At 36.1% G+C, this 20,208-nt stretch overlaps 1 protein-coding gene across 1 annotated transcript; it reads left to right on the forward strand.

The window, feature by feature from the left end:
* Nucleotides 1-913: 913 nt before the first annotated feature.
* EIF3M (eukaryotic translation initiation factor 3 subunit M) lies at nucleotides 914-19,982 on the forward strand. The gene is made up of 11 exons (XM_019738517.3): nucleotides 914-1,070; nucleotides 3,594-3,726; nucleotides 4,682-4,820; nucleotides 5,066-5,189; nucleotides 5,344-5,438; nucleotides 11,871-11,954; nucleotides 13,068-13,167; nucleotides 13,736-13,817; nucleotides 18,180-18,323; nucleotides 19,271-19,331; nucleotides 19,786-19,982. Exons 1-11 carry the CDS (start codon nucleotides 1,029-1,031, stop codon nucleotides 19,904-19,906), a joined length of 1,125 nt encoding a protein of 374 aa, XP_019594076.1. The 5' UTR covers nucleotides 914-1,028; the 3' UTR covers nucleotides 19,907-19,982.
* The last annotated feature ends 226 nt before the right edge of the window (nucleotides 19,983-20,208 follow it).

Genomic DNA, 20,208 nt, shown 5'->3' on the forward strand with positions numbered 1-20,208 from the left:
TTAAAGGCCTGCACACACTCACACACACCACCTTTCTCTGCTTTAGTCTTCCTAGTGCTAGCTAACAAGTTATATATGGTAATTGTTTAATAACAGCTAACACATTCAGCGCTCACCCTCTTTTTAGTGCTTTACATATTTACTTAATCCTCACAACACCGTAAGGTAAATACCTAACCTTATTTTTCCAAGAGGAAGCTGAAACACAGAGGTTAAGCAATTGCCTCAAATCACACATCTATTAGTGCAGCAGGGATTCCATCCCAAGGAATAAGACTCTGGAGTCCAAGCTGTAAAACACACGCCATCCAGGACTGCCTTTCTAATTACTGTGCAGTGTTTAGTCCTGTGTGTCCCCATTGGAATGCAAGCTGCATGCGAAAGCTTCTTTTAAAAGCTACTGTTATCCCCAGCCCAGAAAACCGTGCCTGCCAGCTGGTCCCTCGATAAAGGCCAAAAAATGGGTTACATTATAACTCGAAAATAAATTATTGGGCTTAGCAAAAAATGCAGGCCCCTAAAGTTCTTTCCAGACTGCCAGGTTGGCCTGCAAAGGGCGGCAGGGCCGAGTGGCTGGTGGGAGCAACGTTTGAAGCGCTTGGATGTGCTGCCTGGAGAGACTGGCAGAGGGCAGAGGGGGCGCGGCTAGAACGGAACAACTGTTCCGATCACAAGTAATTTTCATTGACCCCGCAGTCTTAAGACTTCAGGGGGAAGGTGAGCTACGTGAGGAGTAAGTTTGGCAGCACCACAAATGACAGCGACACTATTCTAGAAGGCCGCGAGAGGCGACGCAGGGAGGTGGCCTCGGAAGGCACGCCCGCCCGGCACGCCCACCCGCCCACATCCACGACCATAGCGCGCGGTGGGATTGGCCCCCGTGGCCCCGCCCGTCCCGGTGACTCCGCCCCTCAAGGCCCGCGCGCGGTGCCCCGGAAGCGGTTGTGAAGCGCCACCGGGCGTACGAGCTCCTTTTTCTGGTCGGCGTGGTTCGCGGGTGGAACGTGTGTCGCGCCCCGGCTTTCACCATGAGCGTCCCGGCCTTCATCGACATCAGTGAAGAAGATCAGGTGTGCCCCTGGGCCACCGGGGCCGCCAGGGCGGGGCTGGGGAAGCTCGTACGGGTGTGAAGGGCCGAGCCGGGGCCGGGCGGGCGGAATGCCGACCCGCGCGGCGCTTGCTCCAGGGCTGAGAGCCGCAGTTCACGCCTCCACACGCGGGAGAGGGAGCCGCGAGGCAGGGGTGCGCGTTCCGGCCTGGAGTTGTATCAGGCCGCCGGCCAGCGCTAGCCCCGGGGCTCCACGGCCGACTTCCTGATCGACGTCGGGACTCTCAGCCAGAGTCACTTCTGACGACACAGTACTTTTTGACTCATAGGACGGTGTCTGCTTCCGTTCCCTAAATGCAGCCATATCCGGAGTGGGAGGTGGCGAATATTTATACGGCGTAAGGAGTATAGGGGAAAATAATTTTGTACTCAAGATCAAAATAGTATTATGGGATCACAGAGGCACAGGTGACCTCTATTTTGTACGTAGACCGTATTTTATATTTTTACTGTGCAAGAGTGAGAGCTCTGTAATCTGAAAATAGAACGTCCATTCCCTCATACTTTGAAGCATACACCTGGTGAATCACCCTAATATTTTTAAATTTTCTATTTGGTGTCTGCTCTTTGGTATGCATGGCTAATGCTTCTCATTTCCCCCATAACAAAAGTTAAACTGTAGCTGGGGGGAGTTAAACTAAACGTGAAATGGTCTTCTCAGTTAATTTTGCAGAACTGAAAACTATTCTGTCAAGTCGTAAGTGTTGTCATTTTTTATTTTTCTGCTGCTCCACTAACATGGAGATTTCGGTTTCCATCTAACAACTTTTAGAACTGCAGATGGGATTCCACCCCGACCCCCCACCCCCGCATTATAGAAATGCAGACCCTCAGCCCTAAAGAGTAAGAAGGAGAAATGAAAATGGAAAACAAATAAGGCTAGGAAAGGAGTTGATCACAGTTAAAAAAATAAAAAAGATGTTATTGGTAATGGAATCATGTGATCAACAGTTGACTATTAGGTTATTGAAAAATGTTGTTTTTTTTGTAACATAGGAAAGGATTTGTAGATGTTGGTAGTGATTGTTATTGATCATATTTTAAAGTGTCGCTTTTCGTTAGGTTATGTAACTGTTCTTGTACATCAGTTTCACAGTAGCCATTCCTTACAGGCAAATAGGTGATGGCTCCAGGAGTTTAACTTTGATCAGATTCTCTGTTTAGAGTTAAGAAATGTCAGAATCCTCAGTTTTTTCCCCCCTTGTCTTGTACACAGTAGCCATTCCTTACAGGCAAACAGGTGATTGCTTCAGGAGTTTAACTTTGATCAGATTCTCTGTTTAGAGTTAAGAAATGTCAGAATCCTCATTGTTTCCCCCTTGTCTTGTACTGCTCCATAACCGTAACTTGTGGCCAGTGAGGATGACAGATGAAAACAAATTGTTGGTTGACTGGTTCTTAGAAAAAGGTCACTTTGTGTCTACAAAGCAGAAACTGAACAAATGCCTTTTTTTTTTTGGACAATATTATGTTTTCATAGAGAAGCAAGCATACTTTCCAGCTGTATTTTTGTGTTCTCTGACATGGTGAGAGTGTTTTATGAAATCTTGTTTTAATGCCAACTCCTATGTGAAGTTACTACGTTGTTATCTGAAAGGATAGCACCATCATATCTACAGATACACTGTTCTTGGGTAGCCAGACATATTTATTGGTTTGGAAAATGTGGTACTACGCATTTATTAATGGTATCCTTACATCTCCCTGTTTCAGTTCTTCATTTTATTATTTTAAATACCATCTGCATTCATATTTGTCTTCCATAAATGCCAAGCCCTCAAAAGAACAAGTTATTAAATACATATATGCATTAGAATAGAAAATGTCTATAAATACCTGGATGTGGTACTGTAGTTAGATTTTTATAGGTCCAAACAAGATTTCTGATCCAGATGTGCATTTTGAATTTTAAAAGATTAATTACATAGTAGATCCAATTTGATACAAATATTTTATTGAAGGCAACATTCAAAAGCATCTTTTTATCTTTCTCCAAAAGCTTAGCTCAGGTTCTCAAACATTTAGTTAACATATGATTGATTACCGTCTTACCAAGATAATGTCTAACTTTTTAAGTAGCTGTGTTTTGTATACCTGAGAGCAATATAATTTAGTTTCTTTAAAACAAATTGAATTTACCAAGTCATACCACCCTCCCCCTAAAGAAAAAGCTTTGGGTTATATTAGAAAGGTTTTTGCTATATCCTGAAAGTCCAGCAGGATATGGATGATATGGGAGAAATTCTGAAGATGATCCATGTGAGCCACAGTGGGTCTGAATAGCCCCTGGGAGTTGTTGAGGAAAACCTGTGGGGCTCTGATGATGGATGAAGTAGGGAAGAGGCACTTGAACATAATTTAAAGTTGTTAAATACAGAATGTACATTTTATTTTTTCAGAAATGGAACAGGATGTTTTGAGATCTTGTGTTTTGTCATTCATAGTTTTATTGATATGTGACCAACCACCTTGTTTGATTCAACAGGCTGCTGAGCTTCGAGCTTATCTGAAATCTAAAGGAGCTGAAATTTCAGAAGAGAACGCAGAAGGTGGACTTCATGTAGATTTAGCTCACATTATTGAAGCCTGTGATGTATGTCTGAAGGAAGATGATAAAGGTTTGTTCTTAATTTTTTATATTTCTTACTAATTATAAAGGACCTACTTTTTAAACTTTCTTGTGAATTATGTTTGTTTGTTTCAGACCTTAAAACTTTTAAGCATCGTTTCTAATCTTACCTTCACACGTATTTTCAGTTTATTCTAATCTGTTATACCTATGAAATAAGCCTATTTTGAGAAAACATCTTTTTTTTACATCAGATATGTTTTTTGAGTGTTATTGCACACACTAAATACTGATAATTTCAGAATGAACTGAAGAAAAAAATGAAACACTTATTTTCCATAAGGTTTAGCTTAATAGCAACTGAGATATATTTTCAAGTAATCTAAAAGCCATTTAATTATTAGGCCGATGCCCTATTTAGTGAAATAAATAAAATGGGAAATTTTGGAAATTGGGAGTCCTGAAATCTCTAGTTAAGATTTGAGATTAAACTTGATATATAACTAGTATCTTGACACTCGAAAATTAGTGACCCAGCCAGAAAGTAGACAGCTTTCAATTCTAAATAATTTTTTACTTGTATGTACAAAGTTGATTCTTCAACTCGGAAATCATCCTAGCCTAAGACCTAACCAATTACTTCCACATGATTGAATTATCTTGCTAGTAAAAACCAAAACCGTATATAACTCAGTCTTTTGTTTTACTGGTGAAAACCAAATCTTAGGTAATAACTTCTTTCTTCTCTTTAATAAAATGTGCAAGTTGTTTTCTGAATGTTGCCTATACAATAGAGCTGGTTTAGTTTGAATTCATGTATACTATATTTTTTTGGTATAGTACGCACCATTGAAGGCAAAGTAACCTCTAGAACTGTTTTACAGTGGCCAGGTTACATCTTTTTTAAAGTGTCTTATGTTTCATGGTCTTTAAACATTGGAAATACATACTTAACTAGAGACATTAAGTATTATGTCACTGTTGTGTTATCCATACATGTGTAGATGTTGAAAGTGTGATGAACAGCGTGGTCTCCCTCCTCTTGATCCTGGAACCAGATAAGCAAGAAGCTCTGATTGAAAACCTCTGTGAAAAGTTGGTCAAATTTCGGGAAGGTGAACGCCCATCTCTGAGACTGCAGTTGTAAGTTAAGAACTGAAAGAGGCTCAGTTTTCAAGAGGCTCTTTTCATGTCACAGTCATTTGATGGTTAAAAGCAAGAATTCTGGAACTTGACTGTTAGCTGTGGCTCTTATTAACTGTGTGACCTTGGACAAGTCACTTAAGCTTTCTGTGCCACACTTCCTACTAATGTGAAGTTACTAATAGTATCTGTCTCAGGTTTGTTGTGAGAGCAGATAACGTTTTTATTATCTGTTTGTTAACCAGGCTAAGCAACCTTTTCCATGGGATGGATAAGAGTACTCCTGTAAGATACACAGTATACTGCAGCCTCATTAAAGTGGCAGCATCTTGTGGGGCCATCCAGTATATTCCAACTGAGCTGGATCAAGTGAGTTACATGGAATACTTGTTCTGCTTATAAGAAGTATAGTCTTATGCTAAACTAAATAGCAACTGTGTGTATTCTAAATGTTGTATTTTAAATTGTGAAAATATGTTCAGCTGTGTCACTAAACTTCCTCCTTTTGTCAATCTCATCGTAGGTTAGAAAATGGATTTCTGACTGGAATCTCAACACTGAAAAAAAACACACCCTTTTAAGGCTACTTTATGAGGCACTTGTGGATTGTAAGAAAAGGTATTCAGAATTAATGAACTAACAAAACTTAACAGGCAAAATAAGTAGTTGAGGCTGTTTTTTAAATACAAGTAGGGTGAGCGATTTTGCTCTACTTTGTTCTCCACAGAGTTACTATAAATTTATTTCTGTAAATTTCCCCTATTAAAGATAACTGCAAAGTTTAAAATAGTTTTTCCTTATCTCTAAACTTTTTGAAAAGCAGAACTTGCTTTTTGTTCTAAAAATGGTACAACTGTTATTCCCAGAGCTGTATATAACATTAGACTGAGTTAATTTAATGGTACTTTGATGTCTTGGTACAGAATAGTGCTATTGCTTTTGTTTAGTAGTGGTGAGGGGCTATCAAAGTTTCCACAGTCAGTCTCTTATATAAACAATGCCCGAAACTTTTCAATAGACCATACGAAATGAATACCTCTTGGAATCTAGGGCTTGTACCCAGCCCAGCAAACTTCATGCCCAAAATAATTTATTCTTCTATGTATCAGTAAGTAATTAGTCTTCAGTTAATTTTATTGCACAATTTTTATACTGGCTTGCCGTGGTAGGGTATTCAATATATTAGAGAGGATCAGCAAGGTTAATGTGTTTCTATTATGTTAAAATAATTACATTTTTTGCAGACAATTTAAATTCAGTTTAAGAGAAAATTGTTTTTGTTGTGAAAGTTGGAACATTTTATTATAAACGATAAGCAGGGGATCTTGCATTAATAGCTTAATTTCTTTCTGAAGTAATAGTTACTACCTATTACATGCTGGCACGCTTGTGGCAGCATTCTGTTCCAGCCAGTTGTCAATAAAGTGTTACGGGTAAGTGGTTTATAACAAAGACTTTCAGATGGTGCGGAGGCATAAAAGCTATTGGAGAAATAATCCATATTTTCATCCACACTTTAAATAAACAGACTGTGGAGTCAGACTACTGGGATTCAAATCTTGGCTTTCCTGCTTGTATATGATCTTACGTAAATTTTCATCTCTCTACTCCAGTTTCCAACTTCAAAGTGGAAATAATAGTAGTACTTAGCTCAAAGGGTTGTCAGAAAGATTAAACAAGATAATATACACAAAGTTCTTAAAACTGGCTTCGTTATTGAGAAAGCACTTCGTAAATGTTGGGTATTATTCCTGTCACTATCGTTTTCATTTTTTCAAGCTCACCTTTAAGCACTTAGTCTTTTTTCTGATGTAGGAATTTAAAATGACTGTTAGGTTCCCCTCTATCTAGTGCTATCACAGATGACTACAACTCATTGGATAATTTCTCTAATTGCTGTTTACTAGGTCCTCAGTCTATTATATGTAATAAGGAAGTAACTAAAGTAATGTTCTAAAGAATTCCAAAGCTAATTCTCAGAGAAATTGAGATAGGACTCAGTATGCATCTGTGCTCTACTGGACATACCCTAACGTTAACATTAGAAAATATCTGCAGCATTGTCATAGGTGATCACTTTAAAAAAAAAAAAATTATTTATTGGGTAACATTGGATAATAACATGCATTTCAGGTTTACAACTTTATAATACCTGCATAATCTTGTGTGCTCACCACCTGAAGTCTAGTCTCCTGTCACCATGTATTGACTCCATTTACCCTCTTCGTCCTCCCCCCACCCCTCCCTTCTGATAACCACCATTCTGTTGTCTGTATCTGAGTTTGGTTTTTTGTTTGTTTTGTATGTTCTTTTATTGCTTTTTCTTTTATATCCCATAGGTGAGTGATATACGGTTCTTTTCCTTTTTGTCTTATTTCACTTAGTGTAATACTCTTAAGATCCACTCCATTGTTGCAAATGGCAGTGTTTCATTTTTTTATAGCTTAGTAGTATTCCATTGTATATATGTACCATGTCTTCTTTATCCATTCATCCATTGAATGGCACTTAGGTTTCCATGTATGGCTACTGTGAATTATGCTGCGATAAACATAGGGGTGCAAATAAGTGTTGTCATATTTTTGGGGTAGATACCCAGAAGAGGGATTGCTGGGTCATACAGTACTGTTCTTAATTTGAGGAACCTCCATACTGTTTTCCATAGTGGTTGTGCCAATTTATATTCCCACCAACAGTGTGTGAGGTTTCTCTCTTCACATCCTCTCCAGCACTTGTTATTTCTTAATAGCCACTCTAACGGTTGCGAAGTGGTATCTCATTGTGGTTTTGATGTGCATTTCCCTTATAACTAGTGATGTTGAGCATCTTTTCATGTATCTGTTGGCCATCTGTATGTCTTCCTTGAAAAAGTGTCTGTTCAGGTCCACTGCCCATTTTGTAATCGGATTGTTTTTTTGTTGTTGTTGATTTGTGTGAGTTCTTTGACGTAGTCCTATTCATTTAATTTTGCTTTTACTTCCCTTGCCTTTGGGGTCAAGTTCACAAAAACGCTTCTGAGACCAAGTTCTGTAAGTTTAGTGCCTGTGTTTTCTTTTATGTATTTTATTGTTTCAGGTCTTATATTCAATTCTTTGATTCATTTTGAGTTAATTTTTGTGTATGGTGTCAGCAGTCTAGTTTCATTCTTTTGCATGTGGCTTTTCAGTTTCCTAGCACCATTCATGGAAGAAATGTATACATGTGTGTTTTATTTCTGGGCTCTCAATTCTGTTCCCTTAGTCTGTGTCTGCTGCCAATACCATACTGTTTTGATTATTGTAGCTTTGTAGTAGAGTTTAAAGTCAGTGATATCTGCAGCTTTGTTCTTTTGCCTCAGGATTGTTTGGGCTATTTGGGGTCTTTGGTGGTTCTGTAGAAATCTGAAGATTTTTTTTGTTCTAGTTCTGTGAAAAAATACCATTGGGATTTTGATGGGGATTTCATTAAATGTATATTCCATTTCTTTGTGTATTCTTCAGTTGCTTTGAAAAGTGTCTTGTAGTTTTCATGTACAGGTGCTTCACTTCCTTTGTTAAGTTTATAACTAGGTATTTTTTATCTTTGTTGCAATGGTAAATGGGATTTTTTTTTTCATTTCTCTTTCTGGTATTTCATTGTTAGTATGTAAGAATACAATGGATTTTTATATATTGACTTTGTATCCTGCAACTTTCCTGTATTTATTGTTTCTAATAGTCTTTTGGTGGAGTCATGAATCATGTCATCTGCAAATAGTGACAGTTTTACTTCATTCCCAGTTTGGATGCCTTTTACTTCTCCTCTTGCCTGATTGCTTTGGCGAGGACTTCCTGTGCTGTGTTGAATAACAATGGTAACTGGACATCCTTGTTTTGTCCCTGATCTTAGAGAAAAAGCTTTCAGTTTTCACTACTGAGTGTGATATTAGCTGAGGGTTTGTCATACATGGCCTTTATTATGTATACCCATTTAATTGAGTGTTTTAATCATAACTGGATGTTGTGTCTTGTCAGATGCTTTTTCTTCATCTATTGTTATAATCGTGATTTTCATCTTTTATTTTATTAATGCGCTGTATCACATTGGTTGATTTGCGGGTGTTGAACCATCCTTGCATCCCTGGAATGAACCCCACTTGATCATGATGTATGATCCTTTTAATGTATTGTGTTTAATTTGCTAGTGTTTAGGATTTTTGCATCTATGTTTGTCAGAGATATTGGCCTATAATTTTGTTTTTTGTATTGTCCTTGCCTGGTTTTGGTATCAGGGTAATGTTGACCTTGGAAAATGAGTTAGAAAGTATTCCCTCCTCTTCAATTTTTTGGAAACGTTTGTGAAGAACAGATATTAAATCTTAGAATGTTTCGTAGAATTCACCAGTGAAGCCATCTTCTCCTAGACTTTTGTTTTTTGGGGGATTTATCTTTTCAAAGAACTAGCTCTTTGTTTCATTAATTTTTTTCTATTGTCTTTTTGTTCTCCATTTCATTTATTTCTACTCTTAAGTTTTATTTCCTTCCTTCTGAGTTTGGGCTTCATTTGTACTTTCTCTATTCCTTTAAATGCTGGTGTTACTCAAGATTTTGGCCTATGGTCTTTCTCTCACCCTACTCCTGCGTAGGTTATCTCATCTATTCCTATGGCTTCTGTCATCTACTGAACGAAAACCCATGTCTCTAAGGCTGCTTTTGTGAGCTTTTGATTTTTATGTCCAACCGCTTTTTACCTGTTTCTACCTGTTTTCATTTGGATGTGGCCCATAGGTACCTCAAACTCAGTGTGGCCACAATGAATATATCATTTTCTCCCTCTAAATTAGTCTCTGTTCCTAAATAAGATATCTAGAAGGGATATTTTTATTCTCTTCACTCTCCAACCACAATGATTTTGTAAAACAAGTATTTCAGTATATCATTCTTAGGTTTGCATTTTCTTTAGGATGCAGTACAAAATTCTTAGTATGGCATGTAAGTCCTTTCTGGCCTGGGCTCCTACCCACTGCTGAAGTGTGAGCTTCCCAATTTTGTGTGGTGCAGTGACAGACTACAAAAACTTTGTTTATGCGGGTATTCCTTCCCTTCCCTCTTGCTCTCTCACACACCAACCTACGCCCTTCCTCGTGGTCAGCACACCCTAAACATAGTGAACTTGTGTCAGTTACAAAAGCACCCTGCTCTCCCAGTCTGGACCAGGGAGCAGGCACCTGTTTTTGTGTGGCCTACAAACTAAGAATTGTTATCGCATTTTTAAATGTTTGAGGAAAAAACATCTAAGGGAGACTAATATTTCATGACATATGAACATTATATGAAATTCAAATTTCAGTGTCCATCAAATTTTATTGGAACATAGCCATACTCATATTGTCTGGCTGTTTTTGCCAAGACTTGAGTAGTTGCACCAAAGACCATAAGGCCTGCAAGGCCTAAAATATTTACTGTTGGGCCCTTCACAGAAAGTTTGCCTACGCTTGGTGTAGAACCACACTCAACTTCGGTTCTCTGTCTGAAACACTCGTCCCGCAATAGGTTAGGTCCCTCCCACTACAGCACCCTCTACTTTTATCGTAGCTCTTAACACTCTTTGTTGAAAGGTTTGTCAGGTTGTTGCCTCATTGAAGGCTAGGAACCTTGTCTGTCAACCATTGTATTCCCAAAGTGTTTAGAATGTAAAGGGCCCAAAATGGATGAATGCTACCCACAATTAGGGGTAGAAAAGGATGGTTAAACACTAAATTTCTTTCATGCTGTTGATGTAAATTTTAAGATTTGGTTTCTGCCTAGTACACAAAATGATTTTTTTTTTCTTTTTTCTTCTAAATAGAATTCTAAGATTTGCCTTGCCCTTTTAGTAAGAATGCTTATATTCATGGGTGTACTTTTATGATTTTATTTGTATGTATTGGTGGTTGTTGAATGTGAATTGTTTAGCATTGTTTTGATGTTATATGTCAGATACTATGTACTTGAAATGGATTATTTCATCTGATCTTTGTGAATTCAGACTTGTGTAGCTAAGATGTAGTAGATTAAAGTACACTGTCGCTGCTAAAACTGGAAAATACCTGTGCTTACAGTGTGGCACAAGAATGAACAATGAGTCAAAGTTTTTCTTAAAATTTTTCTTTGAATTCTTATAGTTATATCACTATATTTAAGATGCTGGTTACCACTTAACCAGTCCTACAATTATATTTATATTTTTTAATAAATCTTAGTTTTGTAGGAAGTTTTAGAATACCATTTAACTTTTTAAAATAAATCATACAGCTCTTACTGATTATACCCAGGTTGAATCCATGTGTGTGGGTGAGGGGGAGTGTTTTTATAAAATGAAAAAGAAAAAAAAAAACCTTTTCTACTTAATAAAACTTTATAACTGGCTGAAGATTCATCAGCTTAAAGGAAGAAATGAAGGGTGAAGATAAATATTTTTTAAGAGTTCAAATTGAATGAATGCATTTAATTTGTACTTTTCACTGCAGTTAAAATTGATCATCTGCATAATTTTAAGGATAATTTGATTAAAAGACTATGTTTAGTAGAGTTATCTAAATATTAAGCGTTGGCTCAACTTCAGCCATACTATACTGTCCTTAGTTTCTAGGACACAAACTTTTTCCCACTTGGACCTTTGGACTTGGTCTCCCCTCTGCCTGGAAAGTCATCTAACCCACCTCCCTCCACCCCTGCCTCTGCCTTCCACTTCGAGCACTTTTTATAGCCAATTATTTTATAACCTTTAGATCTCAGTTTATATGTCGTTTTTTCGTTTTTTCAGAGAGACTTTACCTGCTTATTCTATGTAAAGTAGTCCTCTGTCCTGCCTCTGCTTGTTACTTTATTACAATACTATTTATTTCCTTCACGGCATGTTCTTGTTAGTTGTTATTTTTTCTTAGTTGTCTGTCTTTCTTACTGGAAGGAAAGTTCCATGACTTTCCCGGATAGAGGGGCCTTGTCTCTCTTGGTCACCATTGTATATACCATCAGCACAGTACTTAGCACTTACTAAATATTTCTGAATGAATGAATGGCAATAAATTCTTAAAGCAGTATTTCCTTTTAGTGATGCCGCTTCAAAAGTTATGGTCGAATTGCTAGGAAGTTACACGGAGGACAATGCTTCCCAGGCTCGAGTTGATGCCCACAGGTAAACACATTGTTCTAATGATGGTTCTCAGCATCTTAGAGGTGAGCTACTACTATTCAGTCACACAACTGAGATCATGTTTGCATCCACCAGTGATCCAAAGCCATTTGGTACTGTGTGCTCAGGTGATTCCAATGGAATACTAAAATTCAAGATTTGTTATTGGAAGAACCATAGAAATGTGGTGTTTGCTGTGGGGTACTGCTGGTATGGGGATGAAAATCCCAATCTGAAAAATAGTACCTAATCTTAAATTGGTTTTACCTTGATACTAACGTGTGTAGATGAAGAAAAGTTGGTGGTTTGCTAAAAATCAGCCCATTCCAAATAATAATGGCTACAAACAGTTCTGAGTCTGCTAAATAGTGATAAGAACAGAATCAGTGTTTTAAATCTGTGAAACAAATTATGGTAACTTCTGCATAGGGTTATTGCTTCACAAGGTCCTGTAATAGGTGTTGGTAGAAAGGGCAGTTAGTGCAGAAGATCTTTGACAGAGGTAAGACTGCGGCATTAACATACTCCACCTTGTAATTAGTACTACTGGCCAGTTCCTTCAGGAGCTTGTTTTGTCATTCACGAAATGGGCATGAGAAGACTACCCGTCTCTCAAGGTGTAGTGAATGATTTAATGAAGGTAAAGCATTTGCCTTAGTGTCTAGCATGTGGTAGGGTAGCTGCTGCCATTTTCTTTATTCTTTGATTACTTTGGTAATACTTTCTCTCCCGCTATTTTGGTATTTTGTTAAAACAGATGTACTTGATAAATACCATGTTTCCCAGAAAATATGACCTAGCCGGACAATCACCTCTACTGCATCTTTGGGAGCAAAAATTAATATACGACCCAGTCTTATTTTACTATATTATATAAGACTGGGTCTTATATTAATTTTTGCTCCCAAAGATGCAGTAGAGTTGATTGTCTGGTTAGGTCTTATTTTCGGGGAAACAGGGTAGGTTTTGTCCTGTTTTAACCCCAGTCTTACAGCTTAATGCTGTGTATATTGAACTCTTAGATATTTTGCTTAATTATGTTTTTCATCCTGCACAATCAGTGAAGTGTACCTGAACTTCAAGACTCTGAGCTCACATTTTTGTTTTCTAATTAAGGTGTATTGTACGAGCATTGAAAGATCCAAATGCATTTCTTTTTGACCATCTTCTTACTTTAAAACCAGTCAAGTTTTTGGAAGGCGAGCTTATTCATGATGTAAGTAGTTCATCCTTAATGTGCAAAATGTTTTTTTCCTAAATCTAACTTACTGAAGCAGAACTCTTTCTTTGTATGAATTAACTCTTTTACTTTGTATTAATACACATGACCATTAGATCTGGAAAGAGAACTATTTATTCTTTTTCTATCGGGAACAGACTGAAATTTAGGACCAGCTTTTCTCCAACTACTGAACACAGTTCTATTCTTTCTCCTTTTCCTTCATCTCACTTGCCTGGCCGTTCTGAACTTAGATAATACAAATTTCTTTTTAGTATATAGTGTCAGTTAGCCCCAATTAGGAAGATAAAGCTATTGTTTAAAAACACATTGATGCACTTTTCAAATGCAAGTATGAGTACATTTTGAATTATTTTCCATTTGTACTATGCCACCATCTTTAGAGCTCCCTGTTTACCGATTCTTTCATCAAAGTGAGTCTTTTATTAAACAGATGGTTTAGATGGTAATTTGATTCCATATTGAAATTTCTGCACTGAAAGAAATGTGAGGAAATGTAAATCTTGCTTCCATATTGAATATTGTATCTTTATTGTCTCTATAGCTTTTAACCATTTTTGTGAGTGCTAAATTGGCATCATACGTCAAGTTTTATCAGAATAATAAAGACTTCATTGATTCACTTGGTAAGTTCTGGGGTTTATTCTTTGGAGGGGTAGAGAGATGGGAATGTTCTAGAGCTGTTGTGTACTGTGAGATCCAGCAAACACAATTCTGGTCTTCTGTGTAGATGAACCTACCCAGTGGTGTATGATGGAATAGCAGCAAACAGGTACACAGTCTGAATGTTACTCAGAATGAACTGGGAATCAGAAACCAAGGAGGTTACAGGAGGAAGCACTTGTGATGGAAAGGTCATGAAACTCGGAGTTAGAAAACCTGGATGTTTTCTCCTCTGCATAAGAGCTCGTTGAATTTTAGGCCCTTCCACTAGTATACCATGCTTTTCTGAGGTAAAGTTCTAGCTACAGGCAAGTGCTTAGAAAAGATTTGGATTTAAATAGTTCTATTGATGTGTTTGTTTTTAAAATTTTGGAATGTGGAATAGAGCAGAAAAGCAACTTGAAGCATCACCATTACCTTGATCATAATTTTACAATTACCTATCTTAAAAGCTGACAAAATAGGATTAAAGGTACTTTATTACTGCTTAAAATAAAATTGTTTCTTAAAGACCTTATTCTTTATTCATATGCATTGTGATTTATATTTTTGGTGTTTTTTAAAAAGCTATAGTCACATAATTGTAACAAATAGTTTTTTCCCCTCAAATATAATATATTTTATGCTTGGTGCATAGTTAACAAATTATAGAAGTATTAATATATGGTATTGCTAAGCAGATCTGAGTGAAGCTGTAGATAGAATTAGAAATGCAGTTGTGGTGATTTTACATGATAGGAGAAACTTGCCTAACTACAGTTCGTTGAAGACAGCTAAGTCTTAGTTTTATGATTTTTGTCTCTGAGTTTTCTATCTAGAGCAGGGGTGTCAAAACTGTGGCCCGCGGGCCAACTGCAGTCCGCAGTCCATTTTTAATTGGCCCACAGCAAATTCCAAAAATATATTTAGTTTACTTAAATAAACCAGGAGCGGCAATACATACTTCACCTCGAGTGAGTGGCCCGGCTGTTTGTGTATTTTACCGCATATGGCCCTTGGTAAAAAACGTTGAAAACAGTTTGGTCACCCCTGATCTAGAGCATCAGAGCTTAGTAAATGTTTACCAAATTGAATTGATCTTACTCAGCCTCGTTGGGCAAACTCCACAAACAGTATTTTCCTTCTAGAGTACATCTAATATGCTAAAATTACAAAGAGAAAACTTAGAAAATCTATAGTTGAACCGGTTTAAATTGTTATAAAACTACCAGGTTTTTGAGTGAAGTGAGGTATGAAACTAAGGTGCTTTGTTTTCCTGTTAGGCAATCAAAATACATTAGAGGTTATATTTTCCGTAGTAAAATTGAATTGTTAGGCTTCCTGGTTTTTTGAGATGTAGATAAAGAATATTTATAATCTGCTTTGATTTTACTATTAGTCCTCAATTTAGTAATCATTAATTCCTGTCACTTGAAAATTTTGTGCAGCCCTTGGAATTGGGGAAGATTGAATTATTCTGAACATAATAAGGCATTTGAAATATATGAAGATAAAGTAGGTGCAAGTGTGTTTGTGTAGAATGCTTTGCCAGGTGCACTAGACCCAGAAGATCACATTCTGTCCCAGTTAATTTGTTTTGTGGCATGAAGCTATGTGATGGAATGTTAATGTCAGCAACCTCTTTATTTACGCACCAAGGAAAAAGGAGTAGTAATTAACACTTTGACACTCCCCCATTGATGTGTAATTGACTGTTTCAAAGGAGCACTGGTTCATAAGCTATTGCATGCATTAAAATTACGTTTTCTATATTGCAGCATTTTAAGGCAGGGGTCAGTGACAATGCAGAAATTGCTCAATGATGCACATTTTTTTATTACTGCATTAAGGTTTTGACATATTAGTAATGAATAAATGTTTCCATAAAATTAGATTTTTTTTTTATAACTTTAAAATTGAAATATGACACAGTACACTGTGACTTCCTCTTTGAAGGTAATATTCTACTTTCATGAAGCAAAGCACGGCTTCCTACAAGTCTTTAACTCATACTTCACTGGCTTAATAGCTTGATTTTGAGAACAAGAGTCCTAAAAGGCTTTAAGTTTATTTGTTTAGAAGTAGTGGCTATAAACATCAATTTGAAATGTTTTTAAGTGCAGATTTCCCCATGTATTATAGACCATATAATTTTGTCTACATAATTTATTCTAGAAGTTTTTTGATTTACGGTAAGCTTGTAACTGCACAGAGTAGTACCATATTTCCCCGAAAATAAGCCCCAGTTAAGATCGTCAGCTGGAAAGATGCATTTAGTACGTTATGACGATGTTCCAGAAGAAGATGACATGACCGTAACTGAATAAATGTAGATGAAAAAATAAGACATCCCATGAAAATGAGCCCTAATGGAGCAAAAATTAATATTAGACCCAGTCTTATTTTCAGGGAAACACGGTAGTACAATAAATTTTATTTCAAGAAGATTTTTAAGTATATCTTGGAAACTTGAAGAGTTTCTATCATTTTACCATATAAAAAGAGAATTGTATATGCCCATAGAACTGGGAATGTTAAGGAATTTTCTTGTATTTACAAATACTGAGAAAAATCTTTAGTATTTGTTGTCTGATAGGAAAAAACATTTCTAATTTATTGTGCCAACAGGAAATCAAATTCTCTATTTTTGCCTCTTGAACATCTATGCAAATTTAGCAGTCTTTTATTAGGAATTTGTAAAAGGTGCTTTGGGGAAAACATCTTACTAAATGTGTATATTTTATTTTAGACATATTATTAGACATTTATTACAGCTGAAAATCTGGTTATAAATGTATAGATTCCACAGGTGGCAACAGTTTGTTTTATTAACAGTGACAACTTGGGCCAACAGAAGCATTATCTTGTGTCAGCTGAATTGCCCTAACATGTCCACATTTAATCAGGTGTTATCCAGTTGCTACCATCTTGCTTCAGAAAGTTAATCGGCATCTAATTTTCATTTGTTAATTAGGGTTAATGTGCACTAATTGATTTTTTTTTTTTTTTTTGATGCTTGTAGATTTCCATTAAACCTGGTTAGCAGTACTTATTTGGGTACCTCATTCATTTGAGTTATGATGATCATGTTTTTGTTGAATCTGTGCCAAATAGAAAGTCTGCATCATAATTACAGCTAATTAACAGACTGTTATGTGCTATATTAATGGGCTTCCCTAGTCTTCTGCTAATATATGAATGTTACACATTTCAAATTTATTTATAGTGCTTAGAATTTTAACAATACACACTTGAGGCTCTTAATTATTAGAGGGCAATGATGGAGATCATTTACTGAGTTTACATAATTTGAAAGTTCAGAGAAAAGGAACATGGAATTCTAAATTAATTTTAGAAACTTGTTTTTGTAATAATTAGCATCAAATCAAGTATGTATGTGTTATAATTCAGCTTCTATTTAGAAACAGGTAAACGTATGGATATTCAGAATTTGTAAATATTTGTATTCTAGTCATTTATAAATGAACCTGTTTTCTAGGCCTAGTACAGCCACTCTGTGACTATAAGTAAGTCATTTAAATCTCTTTTTGCTCCTCAGTTTTATTGTTTTTTAAAGTGAAAGGATCAGGACTAGGTAATTTGTTAAGTTTCCTTTTAGGTCTAACGATTGTTTGATACGAGTAATTATAACAGCATGTTGCATTATAAATTATAAGGCAAAATTTAAATTATTTGTATAGTTTTCTGCTTTTTCCTTATAAAGAACAAGTATCACTATTAATGGAACTGTTTTATCTAGTACTAATCGTTTTAGCTTGTTAATGTTAAGTGAAAGCACACTTTTACAGTTTTGACTTTTAAAGTGTTAAATCCAAAGTGACCTAAAGGGAAATGGAATGTTTTCATAACTGAATGTGTGTGAAAATATTTTAAAACTCCATGTTTACTGGTAAAGCAGAACAAATCACTAGTGGAACTATCGTAATAAAGAGATGTAGTTCTAGAAAAATAATTTTAAATACTCATAATTATGGGGTCACTTTATGGTTTGCAAATATAAGCTTTATCAAAATTATATACAGTGTTTCCCCGAAAATAAGACCTAGCTGGACAATCAGCTCTAATACCTCTTTTGGAGCAAAACTTAGTATTAGACCCGGGCTTATAGTAAAATAAGTAAAATTATAGTAAAATAAGACCGGGTCTAAAACTAATTTTTGCTCCAAAAGAGGCATTAGAGCTGATTGTCTGGCGAGGTCTTATTTTCGTGGAAATATGGTTAGTGATCAAACACAGTGACTTCCACAATTTAATACAAGAGTTGTAATCGTGTAGGTCTTTTATTAGTATGGATACTTACCAAACTTCATTCTTGTGTTACTCAGGGCTGTTACATGAACAGAATATGGCAAAAATGAGACTACTTACTTTTATGGGAATGGCAGTGGAAAATAAAGAAATTTCTTTTGATACAATGCAACAAGAACTTCAGGTTGGAGCTGATGATGTTGAAGCATTTGTTATTGATGGTAAGGCAATTAGAACACTTTCATTTGTTTCTAGAATTTGTCCTTTACCCCAGGGAATATAAGATTTTTAACCTTGAAGCTGCGCCTCATGCTAACAAAGCTAGGTTCTTTTATAGCAAATGTGTATGTTTACTAGATTGGCAGATTATATTTGTAGTAGAGTGAAAATTCACTGGAAATGTAAATTACTACCTGGGTTTTGGTGTCGCTTCTATCCCTTGAAGTCGTATAAAACAAAGGCCTTTAGGCAGTATACCGCAGTGGTCAAGTACCTAGATTTTAGTACCAGACCTGGTTTCAGACCAGGTCTTCCTCTATGAAAGAGGAATATGGTATATAGTATTGTAATTCGTGGTTGTGAGGATTAAATGAGGTAATGCAGGTAAAGTACTCAAGCCCAGTGCACCTGGCACATAAATCATCTACAAATGTTAATCACTGACAACTTTTTATGATTGGCCTAGAAAAAGGACCCTCTTCCCCAACAATGGTGTTATAAAGTGATTTAATTGTTAATCAGGAGTTTTTTTCTGAGCCTTTTAAGTTTGAAAGTGTGGGGGGGTGTTGTACCGTTGACACTAATAAAATGAACAGAACTGTTGACATGGTTTCTTTCTAATGTGCTAAGTCTTAGACATACCTATAAAGAAATACCTTACTAGGTAATCAAGTTTTTCCCCCATAGGTGGTTATAGGGGAGAACACTTAGAATTCTTAATGAAAACCGTGTGTGATGTTTAATATACATTGGCCTAGCAACCATAGGACAAATGCATGACCTTCCTCTTGGTTGCATCATATTGCTGTGCTTGTTATTAGATTCAAAGAGCCAGTTTGTAAAATCATGTTGGAAAACTAGTTTTATGGTTTACTTGGTCAGTTTCATACCTTGGGCTCTTTTTCTTGGGAATTTTCCATATAACGTTGTGTAAAACATCTTTTTTCAGCAGTGAAAACAAAAATGGTCTACTGCAAAATTGATCAGACTCAGAGAAAAGTAGTTGTCAGGTAAGACACTTAATACTTTGCAGCATTTTGTAGAACAATTTAGTTTGTTCTGATTATTTCACTTGAATGTTTAGAGAACCAAGGTGGTGTTCTTATCAGTTGACTGTAGTTAAATAGCTGCTATTTATCATAATTTTATTAAAGTTCAGACTGAATGTGATTAGCTTATTTAATGAAAGAGCCCTATTTTCCAGAACATTTCATTTAATGGCTCAGCATTGGCTAGAATACTAATGACTTGTGTCTGGTTTATGTAGTTCAGGAAAACAGAAGGTTCAGGATCAATATGGTAAAGATTTTTTAAGAATAAGCTTATAATTGCTCTTAAAATTCTGAAGTACATTTTTTAATGTATATTTAACCTTACTTTTAACTAGATACAAGAGTGTAGTATTGTAAAATAATAGCAGAGAATAAAAGGTTGACTAATGACTTTTAATTTTTTAATTTTTAGTCATAGCACACATCGGACATTTGGAAAACAGCAATGGCAACAACTGTATGACACACTTAATGCCTGGAAACAAAACTTGAACAAAGTGAAAAACAGCCTTTTGAGTCTTTCTGATACCTGAATTTTTAAACTATAAATTTTGTTCTTTTTGGGAAAAATATCAAAATCATAGTAAAATGTTATAAGCTGAAATATGACTATAGTCTGAACATTTATTGTCTCAAATTCAAAAGAAATCACAATCTTCAAAGGGTCACTGTGTCTATCTTATGTGATACGTAAGTTGTGTTTTGTAAGGCAGGGTTTTGAAGGTGCAACAAGAACTCTGATAAAAGGGTATGGGAATTGGATGCTAAGCAGCCTTTGCTATCTTAAATGCAGCATTTGCTGAACGAAAACAGTAATACAATTTTATCACATCAG

The sequence above is a fragment of the Rhinolophus sinicus genome, chromosome 14 (genome assembly GCF_057876585.1).
Source record: "Rhinolophus sinicus isolate RSI-liver-muscle chromosome 14, RSI-T2T, whole genome shotgun sequence".
NCBI classification, from domain to species: Eukaryota; Metazoa; Chordata; class Mammalia; order Chiroptera; family Rhinolophidae; genus Rhinolophus; species Rhinolophus sinicus.

Excerpts from the sequence above, each read along its gene's own strand:
- EIF3M (XM_019738517.3), top strand. The coding sequence starts at position 1,029 with ATGAGCGTCCCGGCCTTCATCGACATCAGTGAAGAAGATCAG. Across the intron at positions 1,071-3,593 it reads ACATCAGTGAAGAAGATCAG|GCTGCTGAGCTTCGAGCTTA; the intron begins GTGTGCCCCTGG and ends TTGATTCAACAG. Across the intron at positions 18,324-19,270 it reads TGAAGCATTTGTTATTGATG|CAGTGAAAACAAAAATGGTC; the intron begins GTAAGGCAATTA and ends ATCTTTTTTCAG.